Genomic DNA, 19,677 nt, shown 5'->3' on the forward strand with positions numbered 1-19,677 from the left:
TACGTACTAAATTCTAAAGCTATTATGTGTAATTTATATAATATATAAACATTTCAGAAGAATACCTTCTTATGAGTGGTAGTATTAATAATGTATTAATTATATGTAATATATACATAAAGGGAAAAAAGTTACAAAACTCTAAGTTTTAAAAGTGTATGTACATATATTACATGTAATACAATATACAAATACATAATTAATCTAATTTATATAATTATTATGACCCAAGGGACACCTGGCTGGCTCAGACAGTACAGTATGTGACTATCGATCTAGGGGCCATGAGTTCAAGCCCCAATGGTGGGCATAGAGCTTACTTTAAAAAAAAAAAAAAGTATCACCACTCAAAGCTGATTTTCTAAAATGTTCAATAAGCTGTTAATCTATAGATTTAAAAAATGCCTAATTATCCCTATCTACATACAAGTAGCATCTAAAATAGACCTCTATGTGTGATTTCTACATTTATAACGCACATAGCACATAATTCATTAGGTGATGCTCCTTCTTTTCTGAAATCCCAAATCCAAGAAAATTGAATCACTTTTAAATGAACCAATGTGTTTATTAGATCTGTGGGGTGTAAGAAAACTTCAATTGCTGCTCTGTGTCATGCTGATATAGGCATAAACTCTCAGGTTAAACTTCTCTCTTTGTAGTACAAGTTTCAATTTGGATTTTAAAAAGCTTGAGGCCATCAATTTTCACATCTTTCCCCACTCCCATTTCAGAAATCAGAGAGCCAATTTCAGGAAAATACTGGCAAGTTATATGGAGGTTTAACATGTTCAAGAATAAATCTGACTTCCATTAAGGCAATTCCATTAAAATAAAGCACATTGAAACCACTTACAATTACCAGGTTTTCTGGCTTCTAATTTAACAGCCATTTATCTAAAGTCAAACAAAGTGAATAAGCATGTTTTTCTTAACTACTGGACTGAACAGATTCAGAAACTCTAAAATTTGAAACAAAATCATTAAAATGTTTCCATCACTTTTAACCACCTCCTAACAGAGGCTGCACGGCTCTGCCTTCTTATCCTATTAACACTCTGCCCCATCACTGAAGGGTTAGTCAACTAAGCTCCAAGCTCCCTTCATCTTCTCTTGATCACTGGCCATTTGCTCATTGCACAAATCCTTTGAGTCTGATGTTCTGGAGAGAGAGAACTATCTTCTTTCTCTATACCTGCCCCTGGTCTCTACTGAACACAGTAAGGAGATATTCTCAGTTATGGACACTGCTGACCTACCTGAGACTATGTAGACTCAAGTTCTCTGATACTCAGTGGACACTCAACACCAATGAGAGTCATATGTACATCCCTTCAGTTCTAAGTCGATGTGCATGTATTCTCTCTAAATTCCTCTTATTAAGGTTCCCAAAGAAATGAATGAACTGGATCTCAGGCGTAGCGCTATCAGTTAAGTAGACAATAAGAGCTAGACACAGAAAAAGCAACTAAAGAGTAATAAAGCAGATATCTCTCCAGCTCTAGTAGAGGAACAGGCACACAGCAGAAAATTGATGCGTGCATTAAATAGTTACCAAAACTACTCATTATTTTATAGTTATGTTTAATATGCATTTTAAACTACAATAGTGATATTATTCATCTTGAGATATGTACTAAAATTTTGCTAATTCATTTTCTTTTTTATCATTACTACTTATCCTAACTGAATACCTACAAATATTCCACAAGAGTAGCCCAATAATAATTTTAAACAATGCTACTTTTTTATGATCATCTGTGATTAAATCTGAGATTCATCTATGAGAATCATTTGTGATTCTCTGTTGTCCTGTTTTCCTATAGTAGACACTATAATAGTTTTAAGTGTGATTAAGTCTGACAAAATAATTCAACTGACCACCTCCCCAAGACCCTTACCTTCCCCTAAGATAGTATATTCAAAAGTCATGTGGTTCTTCAATACCTACTTCACACACACACACACACACACACACACACACATACACACACTCCAATACATTCATACATACTTCATACACATATACACATATTTATAAATATATTTATTTTTTATTTGTAGAAACAAAAATTTATGTGTGTGTTGTGTATGCTTGTATATATTTTAAAATAAATGACATAATATTGAATGTTATATGTTCTGTAATATTCCCTTGCCTTTCCTTTGCCCACCATATTCAATTCATTATCAGGTTGTGTCATCCAACAAACAAAATTTCTGGAAGCTTCCTTCAAGATTAGTTTCAAAATCACCTTGAAAGGTGACATTCATGCAACAGGAACAATCCAGTGAAACTATATGTGGTAGATATAGTCAAATAAATTAAGATTTGAAAAGTCGTAGCCAAGGTTCAAAACAAATCTAATCTTAATGATACGAAGTTTGATTCTTCAAATACTTTGAAAAAAAATGAAAAGAAATTAAATAGATGAATTCTCTTTCAAGTCAGTCCACTTTGAATTTTTCTGTCTCACAACTCAAAGGTAAAAAATGTAAACCATTTAATTACTTACATATATATTATATTATATATGTATATAATCACAGACACACACACGCACACACACACACACACACACACACACACACACAAACACTGATGGACTTAAAGTTTAGATATAAAATATCCCAAAAGTGGGACGCCTGGGTGGCTCAGTTGGTTAAGCAGCTGCCTTCGGCTCAGGTCATGATCCCAGCGTCCTGGGATCGAGTCCCACATCGGGCTCCTTGCTCGGCAGGGAGCCTGCTTCTCCCTCTGCCTCTGCCTACCACTCTGTCTGCCTGTGCTCGCTCTCTCTCTCTCTCTAACAAATAAATTAAAAAATAAAATAAAATAAAATAAAATATCCCAAAAGTATAAATCAGCTTCTAGAGATATAAACATGAGTATCAGATGTACATCACAGGAATTATACGTAATTCAAAGGCACAAAATTGGGATGCTATTGGTAAACAGAGCTTTAACAGAATATATGTAGAATACTTACAGATAAACCTTTAGTTACTATTTACCAGATATGTGACTTTTGGGAGATTATATAACCTCTTGATTTTGAATTTCCACGTCTGTAAAATATAGAAACAACTCTCTGTTATGGAAACTCCCTACTACTACAAAGAAAAGCTGCAAATGGAACTCACCTTACTGAAAGCTTGTGGGCCTCAACCCTTCTCTAGCTCAGTGGCTACAGCATGCAGATAAAATGGCTGGAATGAAATCCTGACTCTGGCACAGGTTAGTAGCTTTGAGTTCCAGAGTCTAAGTCTCAGAGTTTTCCCCTGGATTGCGAGGATAGTAATAGTATCTACCTCAATGGGCAACTGGGAAGATTTTGTGCAAGTCTATAGTAAGCACTTATTGCACAGTTAAGTGCTCACTACATTTTCAATATTATGAAGATAACATAATAATACTGTATACATCCATTTCTTCCTTAAAAAGCCCTCTCCTCTTTCTGTGTTATGATAGGACACCCTTCTCATTTTCCTCATACTATTTCTTCTTTCATTCCTTCACCACTTCATTATCCTTAGACCCCTAAATTGAGCTTTCCATGGCTCTATCTTCAACTCTCTAGTAATATTGTTCCAATGACTTCTAAACAAAATACTGAAACATGTGGTAAAGGGATGAATCCAAATTCCATAAGAAAGGAATTAACCTGGAGAAACTTAAGAGTCAGTCTTACCAGGTATCATCTACTTACTCCATAGAAAAAAAATTGTTATGCTTTCAATTTGGAATAATAACACCACCAATGAGCCTCACTAGAGAGTCCACAGCTTCAAAAAGTAACCCAGCAAGGGCATATTTTGACCATCTAGACAATAATGTTCACATTCCTCTTTAAACCGGAAAATGCCAGACAAAGGCAAAACGGAATTAGTGAAGTATTGACCGTGAATGTACAAGATGTCAGGCACTGCGCTAGGAGCTCTAACGTGCACATTTTCATCTGATCTTGCTTGCTCTAGAGCCCTGTACAGAGCAGGCTCTTCTTACCTAGCTGATGATGAAGGTGTGAAACAAAATAAAGTCTAAATGAGGATAACCTAGAAGCTCACAACAATGAACTCCCACTTTCTGAATGCCTCACATGGCCATGCTTTCTTACTAAGCCTCTGAGAGTGAATGAATCTCGATCTTCACTGAGAAAAGATTAACAGCTATATAATGCTGCAATTACCTTCCGGGTAATGATGGTATATTTATAGGAGACTGCAGTTTGTGATTACCTCACCCTGTGGAGAGGAGGGAAAAGGAGAACAAATATGGACTATTTTCTATAGAAGCTTTCCCTTTATAAAGGAAATGAAAGTTACGGTGAATAGACTTACCTTTTGACAGAGTCTATTTTGATTTAATATGTACAATTAATCGGAGATACTTTTGTGCGAGTCAGCATGACTTAGCTATTAAAAAAAGTTTTAATTCCCCAAGAAGAATAAGGTTAAAAAGTGTCTAAGTAGATCTAAGACGAAGCACCTCTTCTGACTTTGTAACCCTTAGAAAAAAGTTAATTGATAGGACCCCCAGGCCTTATGACAGACAAGTTGCACCATCCCCTGTCTCTACTCCTCCGGCTTTCCTCAAGCAGGAAACTGGCATGGCTCCAACACAGCCCAAACCTCAGAGTCTGCTCAGAATGAGGAGGTAAATAACCTCCTGAACTAGGGGATGCATTCCCAGGCCTGGGAGGTGTGGTCAATGTTAGTCGTTGTCTATACAACCTTCTTTATTTAACTTAATTTTCTTAATGCCTTGGACTAAGAATGCGCAATAAGATCACAGGATGAGCTTGGAGACCTTAATTTCCTCTAATTAACCTAAAACTGATCCTTTAATATCAGAGTTCACGAATCTGACATATATACATATGTATAAATGCGTATTTATGTATACACACACACACACACACACACACACACACATGCTCATTTGCTTTTCTGCTATGGTAACTTCATTCTTTATGTATTTCCACTTCTAGAAAAGTATTAACCATGGAATAGTATTATCAATGAGAAACCAACCCATCACATGATAACAACAAAACACTAGGAAATATAATTTATATGGATTAAGGAGGTGTGCTGATGAGGTGTTAGGAGAGTTCAGGACATAGATCCCCCTTTCGGTCTCTCTTTTTAGTTTGGTTTGATAAGTTTGGTTACTTTCTCCATCAGCAGAAAAGTAAACCATACTTTGATCCAATATACAAAGTTATAACATCCTTTCAGAAACTTTCTTTATATGTTCACTGTAATAGTTCAATTAAAATGTACCTTTTTGGGGCTAAACCTTATAAAGAATCCCTATTAAAGGCAAGTCCTGAATACAAGTTAAATACAAACTAACTATAAATTTAATTTAAGATTTTAAACCTATTTCTAACTTAAAGAAAGGTTAAAGCAATCTACTTTTAATTAAATATATCTATGGCAACTTAATTCCAAATCTTAAGGTTCTGCAACCCAATTTCTCATGATAAAAATATTACTAAAACTCATCTGCATTGAATGACAATCTTCCATTCCTCTCGGCTCTCTGAATCCATTATCTCCCTCGTGGGAATGAATGCTTTGCTATGACTGATGATGAATAAGATATATAGGACAAATGATGCACTTTTTCATTTAAAAGACTAAAAAGGAAATTCACTTTAGTCTCCTTTCTGCCTAGTTTCATTAAAATCTAAATACAGCTATTCTAAGAGATTTTTTCCTAGCTCACTTCAGTTTGACAAAAAATGTCTCATGTATCATTTAAATCAATTACAGATTCTCTGGAAATACACCTCAAAAGTTTCATTTTCATACTTTTGGTTTAAAAATAAACACACAAAATATCACCAAAATAAATAAGGAATAAAATAAGTCCTAAAAAAAAACCCAGTATCTTGAAAGAGTTATTATTACTAAATTATATTCTAAGAATTGTTTCAGCTTTAGAAAGTACTTAGGGAAGTATCTTTGCATAATTCTTTATTTCCTAAAATAGCTCTATGAAGTGTTATCTTAGATCTTATTTATTTTGACCAAAAAGTCATATAGCGATGCCTAAAATAGTTAGAATAATATCAAAATCCCAGTTTAATTTTATGACTAGATGACCTTAGGCAATTATTGGCAGTTAAAAGGAGACCACCCATTTCCCCTGCTAGATGAAAAGGTTATTTCCCCTCTTTTGCATCAGTGGATTTCCATTACTTAGCACAGTGTCTGGCACACAGAAGGTGCCCAATAAGTATTGCTGCTCAAGGGAAAGGAAAAGTAGGGAGGGATGAAGGTGAAATTGTTGAATTTAAATTTCAGATCCTAACTTCAAGGACTCTTTTTTTTTTCTTTAAATAAACCTGCTTTAAAAAAAAATCACTATATACACCCATGCAACGGTATATTTAGCAAACTGGAATATTATTTGAGAGACACTACAACTTTAACAGAGTAAGTACCTGACTTTAAGATTATATTCTATAATTTCAGGGGGAAAAAGAGAAAAGAAAAACTTGGATTTTACTTCCTCTGATTTTAGATGTAGTGGTAATAGTGTATACATTGGTTTATGCTACTTCAGAAGCCTCTGATAAATCGCTACAAAGTTAATTGCTTGTTTTAAGTAGATTAAGAAATAAAGTTCTATCTCCTTCCTCCTAAGAACCCAGGCCCTTTTGAAAACCTGAAACTCTTCTGCTTCTTAATATTGTTCAGGATTGTTAAGATGAAAGATATATCCAAGGAAAAGAAGGAAGGGAGGGGTTGGGGGTGGAGAAAGGGAAAAAAAGGGTGATGGGGGTGCAAGCAAGGCAGGAAGAAAGGGGGAAAGAAACCAATGTACCAAGAATGCTTTCTTTTTCTTTGAATGAAAAGGTACATAATACACTGATGTAGTTATCTAAAGAAGTCCTAATCACTTAGAAGAAAATAAAGGCAGAAGTGCCTCCTCCAGTGATTTGAGTTCCCTCTAGGTCATGTTAAGAAATCTGGGTAGCTATCCTGGTTATTCTCCATTTCTCCATCCTAAGAACTACCTTAAGATCCTTCTGAATTCCTCAGTCCTGCTCCAGGCCCCGGAAGCTGGCATCAGTAGATGGCAATTCCAGGTCTCCCTTACACTCCAGTGCCAAGTTGGGACTGGCCAATGGTGGATGTTGGCATAAGAGAAATGAAGATATTTAACACCTACTCCATCCCTGCTTCCTTCTGTCAGTGGCTGCCTTTCTGCCACAGATCCTGTAATCAGACTCCTCTTTTATGACTCCAGCTCTAACTATGTTCCAGTAACCATTCCCTGCTCTCTCTACCTACGCCCTAAGAGGCAACAGCTTCCACTTCTAGTTGTTCCCTTAATCCTCACCAGCCTTTGGTAAAAAGCCCTTTATTAAACTCTCCAGTGAAATCCCTGAGCATACCATCTGTATGCTTCGGCCCCCGACTAATATGGAGGATAAAATCTTGTGACTCTCAACCAAAACTCTTCATCAGAAGCAAGTGTGTGAAAAATCTGCCTAGAGCCTTGTTCATTGGAGCCAAGCATGTTTATCAGTCAACTGAGATAGCAAGAAAAAAGAAAGCAAACGAGAATAGTGTGGGTTAAAAACATCCACTAGCATATCAATGATACAAATCCTCAAAAAGGCGGGCAATACATCATAAACATTAAACTCTACCCTAAGATTGTGATTCAGAAGATTTGTTATTAACCCTGAAATCTTCACTTTACCAACACCGGGTTAGTCTGCTTCAAGTAACATGTGGAAAAGTTGTTTTAGACTTAACAAAGCATGATGAAGATGAAACCGTTCTCTAATAGAGGAAACATCAAAATCCTGTTTAAAGTAAAGCATAACTAATTTTCTATAATATAAAGGAAGAGTATAACAATATCTCCCACTGCTGAGTTTTCTAGAACTTTGAATAAAAAAAAAACTGAAATTCTGAGGTTCCTGGGGGCTCAGTCAGTTAAGCATATGCTTTTGCCTCAGGTCATGATCCCAGGATTCTGGGATCAAGCCCCACATCAGGCTTCCTGCTTAGCAGGAAGTCTGCTTCTCCCTCAGCCCCTCCTGCTGCTTGTGCACTCTCTCTCTCAAATAAATAAAATCTTTAAAAAAAAATAGCTGAAATTCTATAATACATATCTCTTTAGCATAAAAAAAGACTTAAACATTCACAAAGTTAGTAAATTTAACTTCTAAAAAAATTATTGAAAATACCTTAACAGAGGTAGGGCCACAGGGCTGAACCATTCCAGGGGTGCTTTAAAATATCTAAAATAGAATGTGAAAGATACCCTGTATATGTCCATAACTCAGTATGCTTAATGAAAGGGAAATACTATCCAGCCATGAGAGGCCAGAGTGGAAACCAAGCCACCTATTCCCAAGAAAGAGCCTTAAGACAGGAAACTGGTTACACGGGTAGGGTAGGAGAAGAACTGAGAATTCAAATAAAGATGAGCAACAACAGGAACCCGGTAATACCCCTAAGGGAGAAGCAGGATTACTGGAACTCAGAAGCCAGGGCCACCCAACGGAAGTTGGCAAGAAGGCAAGCCTACCTGGCAGGAGCTGAGCTGAGAGAGAGAAAAGCAACACAAGAACTACAAGACAGGACTGCTGCATGAGAAATGGGTAGTCTCACTTTAGACACAGGGGTAGGCAAGGAAGTAGGGGAAAATTCCCTGGCCTCTCCCTCCTCTCTCCCTTAAGTAATTCATTAGGACCTCCCACTAAGCCAGCTCAATAGTGGTGGAGGCTAAGGGAGCTGGGGAAATGAGTGCAGAGCAGAGCAGGGTGAGTGAAAAGATCTTAGGGCAAATAATGGTAAGAACATCAATAACTAAGGTGACCCAGGAGAACTGAAAGTGCATGTTCATATAAAATCTTGTACACAAATATCCATAAAAGCATTATTCATCATAGCCAAAAAGTAGAAACCACCCAAATATCCTGCCACTGAAGAATGGATAAACAAAATGTGGTGTATCGATACAGCAGAATATTATTCAGCCACAAAAAAAAAAAGGAATAAAGGACTGTTCCATGCCACACTCTAAATGAACCCTGAAAATATATGATAAGTGAAAGAAACTGGAAAGATGAGCCATATATTGTATGATTCCATTTATAGGAAAATCCAGAGAGACAGAAAATAGATTAGAGGTGGCCAGAGAATGGAGGGAGAGGACATTTGGGACCAATGCTACCAGTTGGATGTTTCTGTTTAGAATGATGGAAATGTTCTGGAATCAGACAGTGATAACAGTGGTACACCACAGTAAGTATACTAAAAACCACTGAAGTGTCTACTTTGAAATGGTAAACTTTATGATATGTGAATTATAGCTCTTTTAAAATGTTAAAAAAATAATGACAGAAAATAAATAACCATGAATAAAAAACTGAGACCTAATGAAAAGTACTGTAGTATCCAAACAGCATTAATTTTTAACAGGATATTTATGAAAAAGCAACACGAGACTAGAAAATTATCATTTATGTCACACAGTTCAAAATCTACCTTCTAGCATTAAGGTTTCTAACAACAATTTCCTAAAATCCTAGGAGGTAAGGATGTTTCCCTATAAAAATAATCCCATTACACATTATAACAAATCTTTCTGATCCAGCACAATTGGGGCAGAGTTGCTATGTATATTGAAAATATTGGTTAAAGCAGAGAATGATAAAATATGTATTGGCATATGTACATACACACATACACACTCAAAAACAGTAAAAAAAATTTTTGTTTTTACTTAAAATACAAATATAAATATTCACCCCTATTCTGTTATAAGATTAAAGCCATTTCTCCTTAGGTCTTCTGATTAGGATTTTATCATCTCTTTCTTATACGAACCCACACCTACAATGCAACATTTATATTTCCAATTCCCTTTGAGTGATAACGGAACAAAAGCGGAAAGGTGCACACAAAGTAATCTGCATGTGAAATTGTTAGATTTATATCATTTTCTCACAGTTCACTTGTGCATACTTAATTCAAAATCATTTTTTTCCAACTTGTCCTTACTGAGATGTTCCCAATACTTAATAATTTTCTTTGCTGTCACACTTAGGGTTCATCACTTTATAGAATGTTATATTGCAGAATTACAATGAGAAGAATTGGCATTCACAGGATTTGAAGGGGGTGGGAAACCCGCTCACTAATAAGCATTGAATGTAACCGGCAGGAGCCAAACTGCGTCCATGTGGTGTACTACAGCCTACTACCCACATGTACTCAGTATCCCGTGGAAAGCTGTCAGTAACATTTACAGTGAGCCTGTCAAGCAGAAGTAAATTCACCGCGTTTGGTAAGTAGACATCAGCTAAGTAAACCTCCACTGTCCCTCTACTCCACTGAAAACAAATAATCTATCAGTAAAAACAGATAAAAGGGGTGAGAGCAGCAACATCAGGTTGGAAAGTTAGAGGAAAGTCCTGAAAACTTTCTACAAAATGCCTAGACTGATTAGTTATTTTAAGTTTACGTACATCAAAGAGGCCATTTCTCAGTATCAGTGTGGGTTTGGTTAATAGGCCTAAGGCCTTCTACCTCTACCTTGTGGTTGCCACCTCTTTGCTAAAACAAACAAGAGTCCTCAGACCATCCCAGAAAGTTGCTTTTTAGAAACATCCCAATCTCCAAAGAGCCAAACTTATGAGAACCCACATAACAAAAATGCATTCACAGAGGACCCACGTAAAGTTCAAAGTGTCTGACTCACAAAAAACTCCTTGAAGTTCCACTTAAATGCAGAGGTGAGTAGAGATTCCAGAAAAAAACAAAACAAAACAAAAACCTCAACAGTCAAAGTAGAGAGCTCTACTGCACCACCCTACCTAACCAACTCCCCTCTGATTATACACACACACACACACACACACACACACACACACACACACAATCTAGAATATCAAAGAATCAATCTGGAAAGTTCACACCTTATATTATGAGTATGCATTTTTTGCCATGGGGGTCATTTATACTATTACTCCCACATTTTCATAATCTTCAGAATCTTCCATTAAAGAAGATTCTGCTTCCATGCCCTATTGACATAAGGCTTGGCCAAATTACTTAATGAAATGGAAGTACAAATCACATTTGTCACTTCTAAGCTGAAGCTTTCAAAAGCTGTAAGAGGCTTCCTCCATTACTCTTTCTCTCCGTCAGGAGATCAGCGTGTCCCACACAGGGGCTGCTCCATCACCCTTGATCCTGGGAAGAATATGACCCTTAGGACTGAGGGACAGCTGATAATTGTAGCCTTTGCCGTTGCAAACCATTATGTTAGAGTTTTTTGTAACATGCCATACCACAGTGAAAGCCAACACAGCTGTGATAGATTTATCAGAAGAAAGAGAATAAAAAGTAAGTTGACATCAGAACTCTACCTTCCAACCATAAAAGACTTCTAAACCAACAAATAATCCCTAATTTTCAGATCAGTGTTTCTCCAACTATCTGTGCTGATGGATCAGTTACCTTTTTAAAAAAATTTTTTTCCAATCTATTATAGCCAAATCTTCATAAAATGTAATAAAATGAATTATTAGAAAATCAAAAGAAAAAAAAGGCTTTCAAAATTTAAGCCCCAATTTTTATATTATCATTAGATTCACGAGAAAAAAACCCTACTCTGTCGAACTGCTATTCAAGTTTCTAAATGCTTACAATCCCAATTTTTGCCAATACATCACTGGCAAAATGACGGTGCATGGAACCACACAGATCCACAGAGCACACTTTCAGCAGCACTGTTTCAGGGCATGTGGAATTAAGAAATACAAAAGCTTTTATGATGTTGTAAACTTCTGGGCAATTGTTAACTGAAAACAAAATTATAGACTAATTTTGTCCAGGAAGCAGGTAAAATTCTCCTTTTAAAGGAAGTGGGAAAGAAATTTTTCCTACTCTGCAAAAATACCTGTGGTTCCTTTTTTCTATAGGCATAAAAATCAGGGTGTTATTTTTTCCTTTTTTTTTTTTTTTTTTTAGTCCATCAGTGGTAGACATTTAGGTTATTTGAAAAGTGCCTAGCTCCCAGACTTAGTAATTTTAAATGAAATGTTTTCAGTTATAGCGAATAGAACCCAATTATTTTATATTGACATATGTAGTTTACTGCCTTTTTCTCAACTTATTATCATCTAGCTACTGGAAAGCACCCGGTTTTCTTCAATTATTTAGCAACCTGCAATAAACATGGTTTAGTTCCAAAACTCCAAGTATATTTTAAATCACATTTAATTTTGTAAAGAATGAATCTTTGCTCTACTGAAGATGATTCAAAGTTTTAGAAATTCATCTAGAACCTTTAAGTAGTCTCTGGCTTGCCCAGAAATACTTTTTGGGTGGTAAGATTCCAGTCCGATGAATGTCATTAATTATACCTCCACTGTTCTCCTGGGTTGCTACGGCAGCTGCTAGCTGCTTAAAAAGCTAGTTTTTAAAAAATGACTGAAAGGAAAAGAAATGATTGTTTCATTTTCTCTCAAATAAAGAAAATATGTGTAATATATTTAAAGTGAAGCTGCTTTCCAAGTTTTAAAAATGTGAATGGCAAAAGCTAGATCTACTTCAGTTTGGACAACACAGCGACTAAATCATTGGACTAGTGTAAGGGTCAACTGCCTTTTGAAATTAATAGTAATTTCTTTAATAAGGAAAAAAAATTACAAATGAGCGAATTTTTTCAATCCTGTCAGTTAACATTTCTTTAGCACTGAATAAGGTATAAAATGTTTTCAAATCTGCGATCTAGTTAGTATCTACAGCAACCTAGCTTAGGCAAGTAAGACAAATACCATCACCTTATCCCCACTGAGCTGAAGGAAGAACTATATTTCGACAGCTCAACTATGATTTCAAACTTTTTTTTACACACCAATTCATGCCAATTTCTTTCTTAAGGATCATTTGTATTTGACTACTCTGAGTAGTTGTACCTAAAATATCTTCAAGTTGGTTGGCAAAAAAATAAAATAGAACAACAAATATTTACCAGCAATTTTATGAATAAGCCCAGGGAAAGAATATATAGTGCAGTCCATTTCTAAAATGATTAGGAGACAGGGGCGCCTGGGTGGCTCAGTGGGTTAAGCCTCTGCCTTCGGCTCAGGTCATGATCTCGGGGTCCTGGAATTGAGCCCCACATCGGGCTCTCTGCTCAGCAAGGAGCCTGCTTCCTCGTCTCTCTCTCTGCCTGCCTCTCTGCCTACTTGTGATCTCTGTCTGTCAAATAAATAAAATCTTTAAAATGATTAGGAGACAAATATGACAGTATGCTAAAGTGTTTTTATTACAGGTATAATTTTTCATAACATAGAAATAAAGCTTAGACTTTCTTTCATTTTAAATTCTTCTGAAAAAATACCACAAATGTCTAATCGTTTAGGTAAAAATTAAATTAAGAAAATTTCCATTTTCATGTAAATATTAGTAACAGTTAATTTAACGATTAGCAGAAATAAAGTTTTGTTGCTGGTGTCTGAAGATCTGTTTTATATTCAGGGTTTGAGAGAAGAGGTAGGCACAAAAGCAATGTTTTAAATTATATTATACTTTGATGATAAAAATATAAATAAAATTAGGTTGCATTTTAAATCTCTGTCAATAGGTAAAGAAGCAATAGTTTTGTTTTGTTTTGTTTTAATTGAAGGTGGTATTTCAAGTACATATACAGAAAGTTAAGCTTACTGTGTTACAGGAATAGAATGTTAAAAACTGATCAATGTTATAGTTAGAGCTTAATTCTACAGAGCCTTTTAAGTTTATTGTTGTGTCAACCTGTCAGCTGATAAATATAAGTATAGTCATGAATACAGTTAAATATTTTTTAAATGTTTTTTTAAAACATCTTAATATGATCAGCAAAACTCCCAAGAACACTTTAATTAATCTTCATATGCACTTTGTAATGAAAAAAGATATGTAATTATTTAGCTAATAAATAGCCATTTTCTTTTCCTTTTGGTTTAGTACAAATTTATACATTAGAAGACTTAACAAGAAAATTAACTAACCTATTTTGACCGTGAGAAAAAGTTCAACAAAGAAAAATGACTTTCTTCTTGCTCAACTCTTCTTTAAAAAGAAAAGGAAAGCAAAGAAAATGTAAGTAGGGAAAAACAAAATATAGAATTCCTTGTGTTAAAGGCATGGTTAGTTCAGTTATTTAAGGGTATATTTTCAGCTATGTTGTCATCATCATCAAAATTCTGTGCTCTACAGAGTCATATCAAATTAATGCTCACTACTCACAGGTACATTTTTTTCCAAAGACATATTCTTTTAAATGCATTATTAACCCAAAAGTTTGGCTCTACTCTCAATTTTCAAACTTTTTAAAGTGAAAGCTCCTTAGTGAGAAAAAGTTGAGACCTCATGTATACAGAGACCCTGAGACCCTGTAACTTTGGGCAGAAAAACTATTCTTTCATCTAGATAAGAAAGTAGTTTAGTGGGGCGCCTGAGTGGCTCAGTCAGTTAAGCACCTGTTTGGGCTCAGGTCTTGATCTTGGGTCCCCGGGATGGAGCCCAGCATGGGGTTCTCTCCTAAGCAGGGAGTCTGCTTCTGCCTCTGCCCTCCCCCACTCATGTTTGTGCTGTCTCTCTCTCTCTCTCTGAAATAAATAAATAAAATCTTAAAAAAAAAAAAAGAAAGAAAAAATAGATTAGTCTTTTAAATTTTCCCAGCATACTGCCTGTTCCTATTTTCTATCATAATTTCTTACTTTTATCTTAGTTATTTTCCATCTCTCCAGTAAAAGTGAGGGCTCATTGACTAAATCTGATGTTCTTCATGTTCTTGGACACTAAACAAATATTGGTTGATGAAAATAATTCACCAAATGCTATCCCAAGTATATATAGAGATTTTAAATTATGTTATACACATTCACAAAGGGTAGCGTTTTTTTTGTTTGTTTTTATTTTTTTAAAGATTTCACTTATTTATTTGACAGAGAGAGATCACAAGTAGGCAGAGAGGCAGGCAGAGAGAGAGGGGGAGGCAGGCTCCCTGCTGAGCAGAGAGCCCGATGCGGAACTCGATCCCAGGACCCTGAGATCATGACCTGAGCCAAAGGCAGTGGCTTAACCCACTGAGCCACCCAGGCGCCCAAGGGTAACATTTTTAAAATCAAACTGAATTGGAATAAAAACAATAAGTTAACAGAGGACATTTTTACATTAAAATAGGTAGTAGATAATTTTTAGTTTTCTGTTTACAAAAAAATTTCTAATTATCATACTTTCAATTAATAAGCATTAAATCCTAAATAAAATTTTAAAATGCAGTTCTCCAAATGGACATATGGCCCAACTATATTTATGAGGCACAATTTCTAATAAATCAACATTAGTCCTTATGACAGTTCCCAAATCTAATTTTCATATAGTTCCTTTCCCATATTTTTATATTTCTTAAACCTATTTAGTGGGTTTAATCATAAATATGTTGGAGGGGGTACCTAATGACACTACCAAATTTTAACTGAGGTTCTTATAGTAGTTTTGGTACCTCTACGTAAAAATTAACTTGCACATTCTGAATCAATACTTCTCAATCTTACAAATGGCTGTAAAAAGAAGTAATAAAATAGAATGCCAAAAGTGCCTTAACGATTGTTGGAATGTCTAAATGGTCTTTTAACAAAAAACTACTAGTCAAGGCAGCTGTATAGAGAAGATGCAGAAATATTAAGGTTTGTGTATAAGAAAAAATTACTAACGACTATTTTAATAGTAATTTAAGTAAGAAGTCTCTTATCCCCATACTTTTGTTTTAATTTCACAATTATCATCAGGTAACCAAAACTAATCTAAGTTAGCAGATCACATGGTCTTTCTCAAAACTTTCCTCTCAAGAAAAACAAGTCTTATCCAATTTGGAGGACTACAAGTCCTTAGACCTATGTTTTCCAATAAAGGAGCCAGTAGACACCTGTGGCCTTTGAGCACTTGAAATAAGGTTAGTACAACTGAGATATTGAATTTTAAATTTTATTTAATTTTAATTACTTTACTAAATTTAAATTTTAATGTATTCAACTCAGTTACTAGAACTTTTAATTATGTTTGAAAAACCTTGGGTTTGTATTCTTAAACTAAAAATTTACTAAATCTAAATATAGATCAAGTATTTCCAATGAAAAAATATGAGTTAAAAGAATACAAAAGAACAAAAATACTCAATGAATTTTATATTGATTATATTAATACTAAAATATTCTGATATATTGGGTTACATAAAATTTTTCATTATGAAAATTCATTCAACTATCCTTCTACTTTTTTTAATATAGCCACTAAAAGTTCTGAGTTACATAATTGGCTTACATTATATTTCTATTAGACAGTACTGCTTTAGACAACCTGTATAAAATCAAAACTTTTTAAAGTCAGCTTCCTTAACGTGTAATTTACATGCAATAAAATGCAGTCTTTTACAAGTGTAGGTCTATAAATTTTGACAAATGTATGCAGTCATGTAACAACCAAGCACAATTAGGACATGAAATATTTTCATCACCCCAAGAAGTTCTTTCACGCTCCTCTATAATCAACTCACAACTTAACTCCTACCTCCAAACCCTGACAACTCTGTCTTCTGCCCCTATAGCTTTGCCAATTCTAGAATGACATATGAATGGAATAATATAGCATGTAGACTTTTGAATCTGATAAAATCAAATTGTAAATACTGCAGTACTCTCACGGTACTAAAGGATGATTATCATTCTGATATTTCCTTGTATTATGAACATTTTGCCAAGGCCTAGTTTTCATTATTCTGCATCCAAAACTGAGCTTTCCTCCTTGTCACTATTACAGTAATTTATTTATACCACTAGACTACAACTGACCAAATTATATTATAGCCATTTATATGCAGGTCCTACCTTACTAGACCGTAATAAGTTAGAAGCCTGATGTCTAGACCAACTATGCTTTCCATAGGGTTAACTGCCTAATGAAATTAATAGTGCAAATAACAAGGCTAAGAAGATATTTGTTTAAAAAAAAACTGAGATTGTATTATAAAAAAAGGAAAAGAAAACAAAAGAATTGAGTCATGAAGAAGTTTATCCTCTAGATTAGATGTCTACTTTCACTGAGGTCTCAAAAAAGGATATTAGGCTCTGGAGGATCCAAGAACTACAATGCCAGCCAACCAGGTGCAAATGCTAGTGGAGATTTAACTTAAACCAATATTTTTACCCAGATTGCTATTGATTTTGTCAGGGCTTACTAACAACGTTGAATAAATTTGGAGCAGTCTGCCTAGCACTAGTTTTCTCATAAACTCTGTTACTTCTGGTACATGATTTTACAGAACATAAAAGTTTTTCAGGAACACCTGTATTGCATTACAGCAGGAACACCAGTACCACGTGAAGGTAAAGACAACAAATCCTACGGCTCTATCTGAAAAGTCAGATATTTGTAATCATTAATTTTCATATAAATATATGAAGCATAACAAATCCATGTTTTAAGTAAATAAATGAGATAATACACCTAACTTTAAATCTTTCAAACACTTACTGAAGTCTCCAGTAAGAAAAACTCCTTCTGCTCCTGGGGCCCATTCTTTGCAGTATAAACCACCATCGGCACATCTGTGGACACCGAAGGATTCATAACCTCTGGAAAATTTATCAATACCACCTTCGTTCTCTCCGATGTTGTTCAAGGTCTCGTTAAACCGGTTATACCTTTGAAAAAATGCAAAAGAAGGAAGTTAGAAAATAAAATCATCTTCCAGGAAAGCTACTGTAATTAAGTCAATGCTTTATTTACTCTTATTCAGAAAAAGAAAAGAAAAAAGATATTAAAGAGGAATAATGTGAATAATTTCACATATAACGTAGCAGTTACCTCACAGGGTAAAATAATTCCTATCTCAAACTGAACCAATCTAATATTTTTTTGGTAATTTCATGCATTTTGGTGTAAGAGAGAAAATATGATTGTTCTATATTCCATGAAATTTTTAAAATCAGCATTATAGCAACTTCTATGTCAAAATAGTATGATGAAGGAGCATCCCTACGTGTCTCTCTTCCAACCCCTAAGAAAGTAAAAGAAAAATAGTCAAAAGCCAGTAAGATAAATAAAATTACCTTACAACAGGGTTTGGCACACTTTTCCTGTTAAAGGGTAGATGGTAAATTGGTCTGTTTCACAACTACTCAGCTATCTCTCAAAAGCATGAAAACTGCTGCAGACAACATGTAAATGAATGGGTATGGTTAATGCCAATAACATGTCATTTACAAAACAGTTACTGGCCAAATTTGGCGTATGGGCTGTAGTTTGCCTAGTTCTGCCCTTTAGCATAGCAACTAAGCATGGAAAAAAATGTGCTACGTCATGTCAAACTATAAAAGCTAGTGGCCACAAGAAGAAACCAAAGATTCCTTCCCAAGGAGGACCAAGAGTAACACATGGTTGTTTCTCACCCTCACCCAGATCTGGAGTCCATACAGCCAATCAATAAAATAAAATTAAATTAAATTAAAAAAAATAAAAATTCTATGAATGTCACTAATACCAACAGATGTAGGGAGAAGCAAGGACAAAACAAGTAAAACTGAAGTGAGGTAGGTGGTAGGTGCTTTCTGTCAAAAGTGAAGGTTCCAGAACAATGAACTGACTGAGCAATGCTAATATATGCTTCCTTGCACTTCCCCAGATCCTGAGAGGTGAGCAATAAAAGTCCCAGAAAGATGACATGAATCCAAGTAGGGGATATATAAGGAATATCCAAAACTTGAGAAGCTGGCTAATGAAGAACATTCCCACTAAGCCAAACAGAAAACAAATCTTTCCAAAGATTTGGAAATTCTTACAAATATTTCACATTTTATTTCAACTTACTTAAAAATGAACTCAATAGGGGTGCCTGGGTGGCTCAGTCCATTAAGCGTCTACCTCAGGCTCAGGTCATGATCCCAGAGTCCTGGGATCAAGTCCCTGGGGCAAGCTCCCTGCTCAGGGGGAATCTGCTTCTCCCTTTCACTCTGCCATTACCCCCTACTCATGCATGCTCTCTCTGTCAAATAACTAAATAAAATCTTAAAAAAAAAAAAAAGATTTTATTTAGTTATTTGACAGAGAGAGACACAGCGAGAGAGGGTACACAAGCAGGGAGGAGTGGAAAGGGAGAAGCAGGCTCCCCGCAGAACAGGGAGACTGATGTGGGGCTCAATCCCAGGACTCTGAGATCATGACCTGAGCCTAAGGCAGACAGTTAACCAACTGAGCCACCTGGGCACCCATTAAATAAATAAAATCTTAAAAAATATGAACTCAGTAAAAGTAAGAGGTGAGAGATTATAAAACAAAACAATAGAATGAGAGGTAAAATGAGACCCCTAGACCTAAAAAAAGCAAGAGGAGGAACAAAATATATCACTGGAAAATAATAAAATAGAATTGGCAAGAAACAAAATACACATATGGTAAAATAGCAAATTATTAAACAAATAAATAATTGGAAATTTATATAATAGAGAAGAAAAAGACTAAGAAATAGACTATATTAAGGAAGCTAAGAGGTACGTAAAATTGACAAAAATGATCTAAAATAAGGATAGCTGCTGACTCTGAAGAACAAAACCAAATAAAATGGATATAAAAAATATAAAACTGGAA

General features: G+C 35.1%; 1 protein-coding gene across 1 annotated transcript in view; it reads right to left on the minus strand.

Moving 5' to 3' along the window:
- Nucleotides 1-19,677, minus strand: part of GBE1 (1,4-alpha-glucan branching enzyme 1) — a 281,560-nt gene that overhangs the window by 207,864 nt on the left and 54,019 nt on the right. Inside the window, exon 2 of the mRNA XM_080808172.1 lies at nt 17,566-17,735. Coding sequence (XP_080664298.1) covers nt 17,566-17,735 — 170 coding nt within the window. The remainder of the gene's footprint in view (nt 1-17,565; nt 17,736-19,677) is intronic.

Source organism: Martes martes (assembly GCF_963455335.1).
Source record: "Martes martes genome assembly, chromosome: 1".
NCBI classification, from domain to species: Eukaryota; Metazoa; Chordata; class Mammalia; order Carnivora; family Mustelidae; genus Martes; species Martes martes.